The sequence below is a fragment of the Ananas comosus genome, linkage group 2 (assembly GCF_001540865.1).
Source record: "Ananas comosus cultivar F153 linkage group 2, ASM154086v1, whole genome shotgun sequence".
Taxonomy (NCBI): domain Eukaryota; kingdom Viridiplantae; phylum Streptophyta; class Magnoliopsida; order Poales; family Bromeliaceae; genus Ananas; species Ananas comosus.
In genome coordinates this window covers 14,103,096-14,115,805 of record NC_033622.1, presented here as the reverse complement: position 1 = coordinate 14,115,805, position 12,710 = coordinate 14,103,096, and the positions used below count along the sequence as shown (strand labels likewise).

General features: G+C 37.5%; 2 protein-coding genes across 4 annotated transcripts; one reads left to right on the top strand and one right to left on the bottom strand.

Moving 5' to 3' along the window:
* On the top strand, nucleotides 532-3,507 carry LOC109724826 (probable arabinosyltransferase ARAD1). Of its 2 annotated transcripts, none has more exons than XM_020253765.1 (3): nucleotides 532-768; nucleotides 1,115-2,113; nucleotides 2,748-3,507. In XM_020253765.1, exons 1-3 carry the CDS (start codon nucleotides 664-666, stop codon nucleotides 3,258-3,260), a joined length of 1,617 nt encoding a protein of 538 aa, XP_020109354.1. In that variant the 5' UTR covers nucleotides 532-663; the 3' UTR covers nucleotides 3,261-3,507. The 2 variants fall into 2 exon arrangements, with proteins under 2 accessions (XP_020109354.1, XP_020109344.1); XM_020253755.1 differs by having other exon boundaries at nucleotides 533-768; nucleotides 1,109-2,113.
* Nucleotides 5,958-12,643, bottom strand: LOC109724838 (protease Do-like 8, chloroplastic). 2 transcript variants are annotated; one of them, XM_020253778.1, is made up of 13 exons: nucleotides 12,286-12,643; nucleotides 11,500-11,627; nucleotides 10,778-10,860; nucleotides 10,585-10,683; nucleotides 10,042-10,108; nucleotides 9,741-9,816; nucleotides 9,547-9,613; nucleotides 8,555-8,772; nucleotides 7,972-8,039; nucleotides 7,244-7,323; nucleotides 6,743-6,829; nucleotides 6,508-6,615; nucleotides 5,958-6,362 (listed from the first exon to the last, which is right to left on the bottom strand). In XM_020253778.1, the coding sequence occupies exons 1-13, from the start codon at nucleotides 12,465-12,467 to the stop codon at nucleotides 6,234-6,236; spliced, it is 1,392 nt and encodes a 463-aa protein (XP_020109367.1). In that variant the 5' UTR covers nucleotides 12,468-12,643; the 3' UTR covers nucleotides 5,958-6,233. The 2 variants fall into 2 exon arrangements, with proteins under 2 accessions (XP_020109367.1, XP_020109374.1); XM_020253785.1 differs by lacking the exons at nucleotides 11,500-11,627; nucleotides 12,286-12,643 and adding an exon at nucleotides 11,242-11,290.

The window sequence follows — 12,710 nt, the reverse complement described above, 5'->3', positions numbered from 1 at the left end:
CCCCAGCCCACGCGCGGGCACTTTGGGCTCGCAACCAAAAGTGAATGCGCTTAACATTAAAGGCCTCTTTGAAAGCCTCTCCGTTGCCTATGGGCTATGGGCCTACCAAGTGCAAGGATGTGTTTATGGGCCATATCAAATGGTGCTTTTGAGATTCACCCATTCCATTACAAATTTTATTTTAAAATTATTATTATTATATTTGTTTCTTTAAAAAAATAATTAACTTGAAAAAATATAAGTAATTTGGTGCAAGGACCACGCCCATAGACGGAGAGGAAAGTGATCTCACTCTGGCGAAATGGAAATGCTCGCATAAAAAAAAATAAATAAATAAAATAATCTATGCGGCACACCCGCACGCTTTTAGAGCCGTCACAACCACTAGCCCCACAGAGGAAAAACACCCAAAATTGCACCCGCTTATAATATTTTAGCTCCAGAGCCAGTTTTGTGGGTCCAAACGTGACACGTGGACACTTCTCAGATTCGTAGCCTCCGATGATTCCGCTTCCGACCGCATAAAAGATTCGGTGCGGCGAACTCATGTAGCGGAACCATGGTCCTTGGGAGTGGCATTTATTATCGTGATCGTCCATATTCCTCCCCAAAATAAAATTAAATTATTTTTGAGGAATTATTATATAAGATCGTAAATTTTGTATGCTCCATCTACTTGTGTCACGAATTTATTACCAATCCCACTTACGAATAAATTGCGATAACACCTATTCTCATGTTGATAGCTTGATTTATCCTCTTAATCAGGTAACTTTTCCCAAATATCTTTTCCTTTTGGCTCAATTGTATTAAATAGTTTTCAATTTTTTTTTTTTTTTAATTTGAGATTGTTGGATCTCTATGTGCTGGGGGAGAATCAGCTCTATCCATCCTCTAGTTTTTTTTTTTGTTTCCCCTTTTTTTCTTTTCCTTTTTTTGGGGTTCTATTTTTGCTTCTTTTTATGCGCAAAGAGTACAGATTAAATGGATAGATATTATAAGATAAGAGCTTTGGTTTGTAGATTCGTATGCGCAGAAAAAAATGTTTTTTTTTTTTTCTCTTTTTCGTAATCCTACTTGTTGTTAGTGATTCAGCTGTTTTCAATAGCCACAGGGAGCTGAGAATTTGATCACAATTTTTGTTGAAGAAGTTGCTGAAACTGATTCAACTCAGATGTTGGATAAAACAATGCAACCTTCAACAGTGACAAGAAAGATCCTTTTTCGTGTTATATCTCTATCCATCTTCCTCATCATCTTCTCCTGTTTGGTTCTTCTGAAAAACTCCAGCAGAAGCTACATAATCCCTGAAACAGTTCTCATGCTGGTTCTTGCCAACAAGACATCTGAGCCCAGCACAGAAGTTAGGGATAGTGATAACCCTCCCCTCAACTCTTTGTTTTCTCCTCCTCTGCTTCCTCTCATTAATAGGAGGCCCGCATCGAGAAGCCCGGTTCGTGTTCGACGAAATGCCAAGTTCGAGACGCTGAAGGTTTACATGTATGACCTTCCTCCCGAGTTTCACTTCGGAATGTTGGATTGGAAAGGACGAGGTGATCAGATATGGCCGGATGTTCGTAGTGTAAATCGCATTCCGAGGTACCCGGGGGGTCTGAATTTGCAGCACAGTATCGAATACTGGCTCATCCTAGACCTTTTATCTTCGACTGTTCCGGGCTTTGATAGGCCTTGCAGTGCTGTTAGAGTGACGAATTCTAGTCTTGCGGATGTGATCTTCGTGCCGTTCTTCTCTTCTTTGAGTTACAATCGACACTCTAAGCCTTCTGGGAGGGAGAAAGTCAGTAGGAATAGGTTTTTGCAGGATGAATTGGTGAAGTACTTGAGGAGTCAAGAAGAGTGGAGGAGAGGGGGTGGAAGGGATCATCTCATTGTGGCTCACCATCCGAATAGTATGTTGGAAGCTCGGAGGAAGCTAGGGTCCGCTATGTTTGTGCTTGCGGATTTTGGGAGATACCCTGTTGAGATCGCGAATTTGAAGAAGGATATTATTGCTCCTTACAGGCATGTTGTGGATTCTGTTGGCAATGATTCTGCCCCTTTTGAAAAGCGTCGAACATTGGCCTACTTCCAGGGAGCGATTTATAGGAAAGACGTAAGTTTTAGATACTTTTGTTTGCTCTAATATGTTGATCTTAACTACTTTCTTTTATCTACATATTTAGATTACGAAGAACGAGCCCAGATCTCATTTAGACAGGACCATTGCATTTCATGAAGTTGGACGCTGTAATGTTATAATTAGATAGGAAAAACCAAATTTGTCAGCGCTTCTGGCAAAATATAATCTTGGATGAAGTCTATGGATGCCTGCAGTCCTGTGCTACTACAAAATTGTGACGCGATCGCTGAACTATTCACCAAAACACTTCAATCCCTTAACTTTTGCATATATGGCATTTCTATCCGCATGTTGAAAAGAAGAATACAAGATATCTGTTGACTTCGCTGGAAAATGACCTTCTTAATTCTGTTCCATGTAAACTGAATTAAGAAATTTATTTTACAGGAGAATTAAAATGGTCATTGGGCAAGAAAATTTAAAAAAAATTTGACAGTCTAGGTTGGAATTGTAATACAAAAATGTTCAAGGTTGTAAGTGGAAAGTGTAAAGATAGAGTCTCAATATCGGAGTAAAACACGAACTTTCCATGCATTCCAGAAGTCTTTGTGACTTCTGTCACTTTTTTTTTTTTTTTCTGTTTTTCCTAATTAAATTGATGTTTCAGGGCGGTATGATACGTCAGACACTTTACCAACTTCTCAAGAATGAAAAAGATGTCCACTTCACTTACGGAACTGTTCGTCAAGGCGGAATCAGAAATGCTGGCAGGGGAATGGCTTCATCGAAATTCTGTCTAAATATTGCGGGCGACACCCCATCTTCGAATCGCCTCTTTGATGCCATTGTGAGCCATTGTGTTCCTGTCATTATCAGTGACGACATTGAGCTCCCGTTCGAGGATGTTTTAGATTATTCGGAATTCTGTGTTTTTATCCGTGCCTCAGATGCCGTGAAGAAAGGTTTTCTGGTAAATGTGCTGAGGGGAACAACACGAGACAAGTGGACTAAAATGTGGCAGAGATTAAAGCAAATAGCACATCACTTTGAGTTTCAGTACCCGTCGAAGCAAGGAGATGCTGTTCAGATGATATGGGAGGCAGTTGCTCGAAAAATCTCGTCTGTGCATTTGGAGCTACATAGGAAGAAGAGGTACTACAGGACACAGCTCAATAACTAAAAGTAGGGTGAAGTTCCATAAGTTTTGATCTACAGTTTGATCCTGCGAATTCCTAGGGGTGTTGCTTTACATCGGTTAAAACCTGTAAGTTCATTGTTAATAGACGAACTCTACGATTGGATCTCTTATACAAATTTTACTGATCGGCACTAATATGATAGAATGAATGTAGTCTTCCTTCTAACGAAGGTACATCTTCAATGACAAGAAATGGAATCGCGAGGAACTCAAACTTCTTTCAGGGCCATATGATTCTTATTCTTTTACTTCCAATTTACGGGATTTAGATACGTTTACATCATAACATACTCGGCAGCATTTGTTGAAGTTAGGAATCATTCTAGAAGAAGCAATATTAAGACCTCACAAGAAAAAAGTAATCAACTTAGAACAACAACATAGCACACACCTTGCTACATTGACTCAAAATAACAAGAATAAAGAATATATTACCTAATTAAACTATGTATATCTATATTAATATCTGAAAGAAACATTCTTCGAACATCTAATGTAATCCTCTATTTGCGTACTTATCAGATCTTAGAACAAAACAAAGGTGTTTGAGATGCTGTAACTCTGCAGCATCCTTTTCATTAGGAGCTCTGTACAAGTATTTCTGTTACAAAAAACTTTGAATGTTTAAACAAGAAGAGGACCGACCAACTTAAGATAAAGCAGCGAAAAAATTGAAAGTGATGAGACCTTTTCTTTCTTCGGATCATGAAACTTTGAAGACGTCTTGTGTTGTTGATGATTCGTTCCGTCCTGTTCTCTGATGGATCAGCACCTGTTGTGTATCGGGTCAGAACCTCTTCGAACTCTTCTTTTGCACACTCCATTGGGATCAACAGATGAAGATCCAGTTGCTGGTTTCCTCTTTGCATCCAAGTTTACGACGTCGCTACCGGTGAGGGTGCGCGACCTCTTCAGTGGCAATCCATCTTCTTCTTTCCTTCTCAGGACAAGATCTTTCTTTTTCAAACCATAGACTTGAAAAGTTAGTAGCCCAATACACAGAAGAAGGATCAGTAGCCTAGGAGTGTGGAAACTCATTTCTCCTCCACTTGGCCAAAGAGGAGGTTCTAGGTAGAGGAAGAGAGGGAGGGAACAAGAGAGGCAGCTCTAGCCTCTAAGAGTTTAAAATGCCTTACTCTTCTAAATATAGACATGCTGGTTGTTATATATTGTGATTTTGTATGTGCAAAAGCCAAAAGCTCAGGGGGGGCCCAAAAAACCACTTGAGAACTTAGATTCACTTCAATCATATGCATGCTACTCAGGCTGTTTTAGAAGGTTCTGACAAGGTATGAATAAAGGGATTTAGAACACAATCCCTGATAAGGTAGGAATCTTTATGCTGGTTCCCTTGTCTCCTTCACCTCTCTCCCACACTAAGTAACTCTTTGAAAAAAGAAGAAAGGGGTGTGGGGAATGAACAGGACCCTCTCCAAACAATCCAAGCTCTTGCTTTATGCATTCTCTGATCTCCTTGTTGCTTTAGAAAATTCCCTCTTTGAACCGATTAGCACTCTTACCCACGCAGCCAAAGACAAATGTACTTAGTTTCTTGTGCTTCTTGAGCTTCTTTATGCTTTTCTTTTTTATCATTGTTGCACCCCCAACACTCCCCTTTTTTCTTGGATTTACTAGGTCCCAAGCTTCCATTCAAAGTTTCCAAAGTGAAACTAAGAATAAAGCTTCCTTCCATATATCACCTATCCCTTCCCCTCATCTTTATATTTTCCTTCTTTTATCTCTCTAGACCACATCTTATTCAGATTATCCCACTCAGCTTGGAGGAAATGAGGAATTTTTAAGCATAAGAACTAAGCTAAATAAAAAAATCTAGTTACCAAATACAACACATTCTGGTCCTGGTCATGGTCATGGTCATGGTCCAGGCCAGGGAAGCCCAACTGAGGCTCCTAAGCACTAGGTGGCTTTGTACTTTAACTTTTTTAAAAAGTAAAATTAAAAAAGGAAAGGGTTAAAAAAAAAGAAAAGAAAAGAAAAGAAAAGGAGCTGCAGCAGTTAGCTGCTTATCTCGAGAGGGGAATACTTACCGTATCAAAGATAATACTTTGCGTAGATTGTAGACGAAACCATCATACGTTATTTTCTACGTGGGAATAACTTTACTTCCCTTCTGGGAAGGGGAAACTGTTTATCCCAAGAAACAGAGTATAAGCTACATTAAAACATCGAGTATGATATTAAAACTGCGTACAAGTAATCTTGGTATGAGGTAGTACAAGGTAGTACAATGGAATAACGCGATATGATTTTAAAATGAAAAAGTTTGTAATGGATTAAAGGTAAATAATTTGCAGTAAGATATGTGAGAAGCATAACTTGTTATCATTATACATAAAATGTGCAAATACGTCATCGAATGGCCACATATTGTTAGATGATAGCTAGATAAACTATTTTTTGGATATTTGGCCTCCCCTGGTTAAATCAATTGCGAGGCATTTTATAATATTTATTCATAGAATCATAGTAAGTGTTTCCCGCCTTATGACTGCTTTACCAAGGTAGGGAAGATATAAGCTCCCAATTAATAGTTACTTCCAAAGTTTATTTCTTTTAGTGTTTTTTTTTTCCCTTTTTTGGTGCGAAAAATTGCTACATTAAGCAGTGTTTGTCACCCAGATTGCTATTCAGAAGGTTGGAGTTTCAGACTCGCCTGCGTGAGTTAAGAAGAACTTAATTTACCAACAATATGCTTGAGCTGTACAACAAGAGCTTGTCCACATTCCCCGCAAGCCTCACTGGCCAAAAGTAACTGGATTTACTTATTTAAACAGGGAAAAAAGGAGCAAAGCTACAAAATGAACTACAACATGCCCCTTCTGAAATAATTTCATCTTAATTAAAGACCTCCCTAGATTGAACTGAAGAATCGGTTACTAATTACCAAACTAGATAGCTAAATGTCATCTAAAGGTGTAGGGATTTAAATGTCCATCACATGCTTGACTCTTCTAAAATCAAACTTATCTCCATATTCTGAGTACCTCTCTGGATCTTTAACACAACTTTGTCTCCAACATTATAATCATCCAGAGCCTTCAATAGGTCTGATTTACTCCTAACCTGCTCATTTGATAGTAATTTCCTTTAGTAAGAATGTAACAGGAAATTGTGTAGATTCCAGGATATTGCCCAAAAAACTCAAAAAACACCAAGAATCTTAAAGAAAAGAATAAACAAGAAAACGAGCAACAGGATGAACACTCACAGGTTTATTATCTATTCCAACTATGATATCCCCGAGAACAATGCTACCTGCAAATCCTCTCGTCGTAGGAAGCAAACCAGCTTTTGCTGCAAAGCTGTTTGCAGGAACCTAAAATAGCAGTAGAAGATAAATTTAAGAATAGCTGAAGCAATACATAAGAAATTCTCAATTTGTATTCTCAGCTTCTATTAATAAAGCAGTAAAATGCCCAAAAAATTTAGCAAAGCCAGAATACCTGTAGCACAAGAGCACCATTCCGAACATTCAATTGATTAGCAATCAAATCTGGGGCAATTTCCACATTTAAACCAGCACGAACAGCCTTACAAGAATTGCAGGAGGGAATGAAAATATAAGTGTCAAGCTAAAATATTTCCAGCAATAAAAACAACAAAGAAAATTAGATAAACAGAGTGAATTAGCTAGATTGTCAATAGAACTAGTCAATAGCTACTATGAGGATAATTAACAAGTAAATCAAGTTTGTGTAGATCTAAGTTTGGTTGAATGATTTCTCTAATCTGCAGTAAAGGATCTATACTAAGGGGAATGCACCAAATGAAGTAAGGCTTCTACACTTTATTTCTCTAATCTGTTCTGTTAAAAATCATGTTATCACTTGCAATATACGTCTAATGTGTTGATGCACAGTAGTATATAGATACAAAACATGATTATAAGCAATCAAGAAAGAAACAAAGCAACTTCATATATCCAAAAATGTCTGCTAATGTACCCGCCCAAACAGGATTAATTGAGGTACTATCTTAAGTACAGTTGAAGATGGGATGGCAAAGCCTACGCCTGCAGAAGTCCCTGCAATATCAAAACAGCCATGATAATTAATGCAAAGAGTGGAACAATCCTAAGTTACACATGCAGCTGTGATGCAAAAAATACTCGAGATAAATTTCAATTTGACATTGGACCCACCACCACCACCACCACATGAGGTATTAGAGAGATAATATACATGAAAGGAGACAAAGATAGTGATTTATTATGTTTCAAAACCAAGACTGGCAACTTAGCAATGCAACAATTATGTTTCTCTATCAGGAACAGATTTGAAGAAACAGAATATGAACAGAATATGACTATAAAAGCATCTTTTGGTGTCTACACTAGTCAAGAAATTTCTGGTGCGCCATTTGACTTCATTCAGATGAAGTGAGTTAAGAAGATTAGTTATACTACTAGTTATCTATTTTAGCCTTTTCAATCTCATATTAATAGCCACACTGGTGCATGCCACCACTATATTAATTTCTTATACAGTATATGCGGAAATGCCATTATATGAGTAAAGCTGCTAGATAGAGAATGCCATCTCCACTGAACGATAATAAGGGGGAAAAAATCAACATTTGCAACCTATTGGTTCCAAAAATTACCTCTCAAAAGAGAGAGAGAGAGAGAGAGAGAGAGAGAGAGAGGAAAAGTGCAATGACGAAAAGCCTTTACCTGTCTGCGTAAATATCGCTGTGTTGATCCCGACCATATGACCTTTGGAATTTAGCAAGGGACCACCACTGCACAATGTTTAATTGAACAACCTTTACCATCTTCTCTTAAAATTACTTTACAGACCAGACATTATTTCATTGACGAATTGATAATTAAAACTTAACGGAAGTAAAACTAATTTCAACTGTGTTCTGACTTGTTAAGAAACTGCAGTTAAGGGATACAAAAGTTTGGCTATGCCTCTCTTCAGCAAGAATAATCAGTCATATACAACAAACATCATATGCCTGCTAATTGCGGAAATGACCCTTCTTTTGGAGCTCCCTCAGGTTTTGAATACAGTCAGGAATATATTATGAAAAGTTAAATAATTCATACATCACTAATCATAAGAATGCCTACAAAAATCCAGATAATTCTCAGATTTGTAGTTCTTATTTGGTTGGGGGATTTCTAATTTGAGAATGAGAGGAAATTGTAAATGTACATTATCTCCTAATCATGAAACAACATGCAAAAAGGTGGAAAAAAAAGATTTTAAGCTATCGAAACTATCTTGTGGCAGAGTAGTAATGCAAACCTATTCCCAGGATTGATGGCTGCATCTGTCTGAATACCACCTCCAATTGTTACCCCAGTCTGACTTAAAATGTCCCGGTTCAGTCCACTAATAACTCCAACAGTTAGAGTATGGTCAAAACCAAAGGGGTTTCCAATTGCTAAACATTGCTGCCCAACTTTAAGAGCAGAGGATTGCCCCACATTAATTGGCTTCAGGAGATCTGAAGAAGCTTCCACCTATAACATGGTAACATAATTAGACGATCAAAGAGAAGACCTGCACTAGTAAGACGTTAAGTAGGTTGCTTTATTACCAAAAACAGCAAAAAAACAATTTGTACTGTGATTCTTGACTCAACATTAAGTATACATAATTATTAACGATTTAGGATTATCTCTGGAGTCTGGAAAGAGAATGCATGTCTCCTAACTACATCCGTCAAAAATGCAGGGTATACTATAATTATACATGTCTTGAAGTACTTAATAAGAGTGGGATTTAGCTGCATATATAACTACAATATAAGGCCTACAAGACTTTGGAAGGGTTTCACGTAAGCAGTAAACTACCAACCGGTTACACAATTGAATACTAATATATCAAAAATAAAACAAGTCATCTTAGCTATTGTTTCCACAAGCAGATGAGTAACACTGTATTAAAAGTAAGACAAGTCATCTTAGCTATTGATTCCACAAGCAGATGAATAACAATCACACTAGTCAGCATATGGATGAAAACAAAGTGTACCATCAGGAAAGGTCATATTCCCTTCATGAAAAAATCATAGGTGGACATCGTTCTTTTGTTGGCATGATAAGAGTAGGAATTGTGTACAAGACTACAAGACTGATATTCAGTTGGTTTGGTAGATTGGGTAGAAAATTTGCAGTTTTAAAAAAAGATATAAATGATGCACATAAAAACACAATCTAAAACTACAGAATTTTAAGAATTGTGTCATTGTAAGGATATTTGAGGAGGTAGATGTGTTTGAACAAGTTCTGTACCTTCAGCACAGCAAGATCTTTAGCACGGTCTGCACCGATCAACTTACCCTCAAAATTCTTCTGCACCCTTTTACAAGACATAAAAAGAAAAGGAGAAAAAAAGACATCACAGTTCCAAGCTACCTGATTAAAATAGGTTAAGCAAACAAAATATGTGAACTATTACTTCCAGAGTTTTGATGAAAAACACCAACCCTTCAGAGGCAAGTATGTTAACACGTGCAACAACTTGACCAGGCTTAGGGTTCCTTGACAGAGCATTCCCGACAACTAGACCATGAAAGTGAACAAATAAGCAAAAGCTGAAGAACAGGAAATTTTCTTGAATCATTAACAAAGATTCAGATCTGCTAAATCAACACTAACATGATAGAAGACGTCAACTCCGAAAGAGAAATAAAAATAAAATATAAGGAACAAACAAATATAAGAAATGATAAGTCAAATTTTCCTGGCACATTACCAGGAATATTCTCTCATCTCCAAATCTCTTACCATGGTAATTTGTTACAATGTGTCCAGAATCATCCCAAACTACTCCAGAACCATTTCCTTCTGGAACCTGGAAGTAGAATATGAAGAACAACTTCTATCACTAAAAATCTGACCATATCTGTTGTTCATACGAATCGAACTCTCTTGATACCCAACAGTTTGAGAAGTGTTTATAATGCTCAGCTATATTCAGCCAAGAAAGTTTTCTCCAGAACAAAAAAAGAAAAGGAAGAAGAAAGAACTTTTTTCTATTATGAAAGAGGAAACGGATGTACATGAAATTATTCTTATCAACCCATCACCCTGTTGGTAGGCATTCGAAGCTATACAAGATCGCCCATTGATCATTCATATATGTAGTCTCCTCTACTAAAAACAAAAAATTACCACGCATTCTCAAGACAGTTGATGATGTCCTCATGCTATCAGATGTCTTTACTTAAATATCAAGGTATAAAGTATAAACACATAGTTGTTGAATATGTATAAAGTTGTTGAGAATGCTATATAAAGAAAGTAAGCTAAAGAATCAATAAAACTCACCTCAACAACACCTGTTAAATTAAGTTGGGGACGTAATGTTACATCAAAGATGTTGACAACAGAATAAGTGTTCTTCTCAAAAAGCTCTACAGTCCTTTCCTGCCATTAGACAGTAAGCATCAAGATTAGCGGAATAAAAAAAAAAAGGCTTCTTTAAGAGGACAGGAACGAGAAATCAATAACTGAAATAAACCTCAGAAGCAAAGAGTGGACCAGAAGGGAAAACTTGAGGAGTTACATCCTTGATTTTGACAGACGTGTCGCCTAGAGCAAGGGCTGTAATTTCAAATACCGTAAAATTATCAGAAAAAAATGTCAAAAATCATGATAAGTAAACAAGTTTCCTTTTGCAAAGTTCGTACTCATCAGCATTTGTTGTAATAATTAGATACAAGCCAAAATTAGATGTGCACATATCAAGAGACCATTGCACCGTTCATTTAAACATGGAAGTAAAAGTCCGATTAGTAGATTAATCTTACGCAGATGGTAAAACCAACAGCAGTAGGATATGCTTATCTAGTCGGTTTTAGTTTACACGTTATACTTTTACAGATATAAAGGATAGTGTAAACATCATAAACATGTCTCCAAACAGGACAGAAATAAGGGAAGCCCCATCCATGTACTAGGCAGATTGGAAATCCTCATGCGTACCATAAAGAATAAGTTCCATGTTTGACTGATGATATATCCAATTTCTTCATGTTTTCCTAAAAAAACCTTATCAACATTTCAAGATAGTCCCCAGTCAAATGCAACTAAAGATAGTGTGCATAAACCTTCGATTTGAATATAGATGGATAGCACAAACACAGATCATTAGTGATATGCTCTTTGCCGACTAAAAATGTGAATTAGTTGATATTTTAAAAGAAATCAATAAAGGAATACAAAATGACAGACAGTCCGAACCTGGAAAATACCTTGAAGAATGCAAGCAAAAACCGAAGGCTGAAGAAGCAAAAAGCTTTCGGCGTGTTGCGAATGGAATAACGGTATTCATCATTTCACCAAATTCAAATGTCTGGTCGTCAGATGACCTGGAAAATACACAAATTTGCAATGCACTGGCATCAATAAAAAGAAAAAAAGAAAAAAAGAAATCTAAGATGAAAGAACCAACAAAGAGGAACCTCATCAATCATGACTCACTTCTTGGCGTTGGTTCTTTCTTGATTGGACAACACTATTCTACAGATTGTACATTATTCTATACTTGGCTTAAATACATGACAAATGCTAATGCAAGATCATTAAATGAAATTAGCTGCATTTTTTATGCATTTGAAACCAAGGGCCATTTACAGATATTTCCAAGCCATTCTAAAATTTATGCTTGATTTTAGAAAAAGAAAATTGCTATGCCGCCCGAATCGTACGTATATGTAGAATTTAGAAGTTCTCCGGCCATTAAACCTTTTCTACGTGAATCTCATGGCAGCCCCATAAATCACACGGATGCTATGGTTTTACAGACACGTAGCTGTGCATGGGCACAGCAAAATTCTCAAAACAAATACCCATCAAACTAGCTTTCTACAAAGCTATGTCTCGGACTGCTATTCGTAATCAAGGACTAATTATTGTTCATCCCTAAAATTTCTTGCTACAAGATTTTATATCCCAAATCTCCTTGTTACAAGATTGTCACGCACGACAAATTAAATTATGGGATTCAAAACGGGAACAAGAATAGACCTCGAAATCCATTCGGATTGTGAAGAAGCTTCGAAAACACCAGAATCCGACGCGATGCTGCTCCTACGGCACGCGGATGAGACCCCGTCGACGACGATCTCTCGGCGGCCGAAGCGCCTCGCCGCCGCCGCCGCTCGGAACCCATGGATCTGCGGCGATGGATCACAAGCCAACACCTGCATCGCCGGTGGCGAGAGATGAGGATAGATTAGGGTTTAGTGTCTAGGGTTTTGGGGGAAACCCGCGAGAGGGAAGAGGGAGAGGAAGTGTGTGTGTGGTTTGAGATGAGTAGCGTAGATGAGAAGGTTTAGTTGCGAGGGATAGTGCTCATTTTTATTTCGCCACATTACAAATCACCTTTTTTTGGCACTAAAGACGATACAAAGAGATTTTAGCGAAAATATTTTGGTCGTAAAGGTCAAATC

Bases quoted from the DNA above. Each gene is read 5' to 3' on its own strand.
- LOC109724826 (XM_020253755.1), top strand. From the start codon at position 664: ATGCTCCATCTACTTGTGTCACGAATTTATTACCAATCCCACTTACGA. The intron at 769-1,108 runs GTAACTTTTCCC...TGTTTTCAATAG, and splicing joins TGATTTATCCTCTTAATCAG to CCACAGGGAGCTGAGAATTT. The intron at 2,114-2,747 runs GTAAGTTTTAGA...TTGATGTTTCAG, and splicing joins GAGCGATTTATAGGAAAGAC to GGCGGTATGATACGTCAGAC.
- LOC109724838 (XM_020253778.1), bottom strand. From the start codon at position 12,467: ATGCAGGTGTTGGCTTGTGATCCATCGCCGCAGATCCATGGGTTCCGA. The intron at 8,773-9,546 runs GTACAGAACTTG...ACCATGTTATAG, and splicing joins AAGATCTTGCTGTGCTGAAG to GTGGAAGCTTCTTCAGATCT. The intron at 8,040-8,554 runs GTTTGCATTACT...AACATTGTGCAG, and splicing joins GCCATCAATCCTGGGAATAG to TGGTGGTCCCTTGCTAAATT.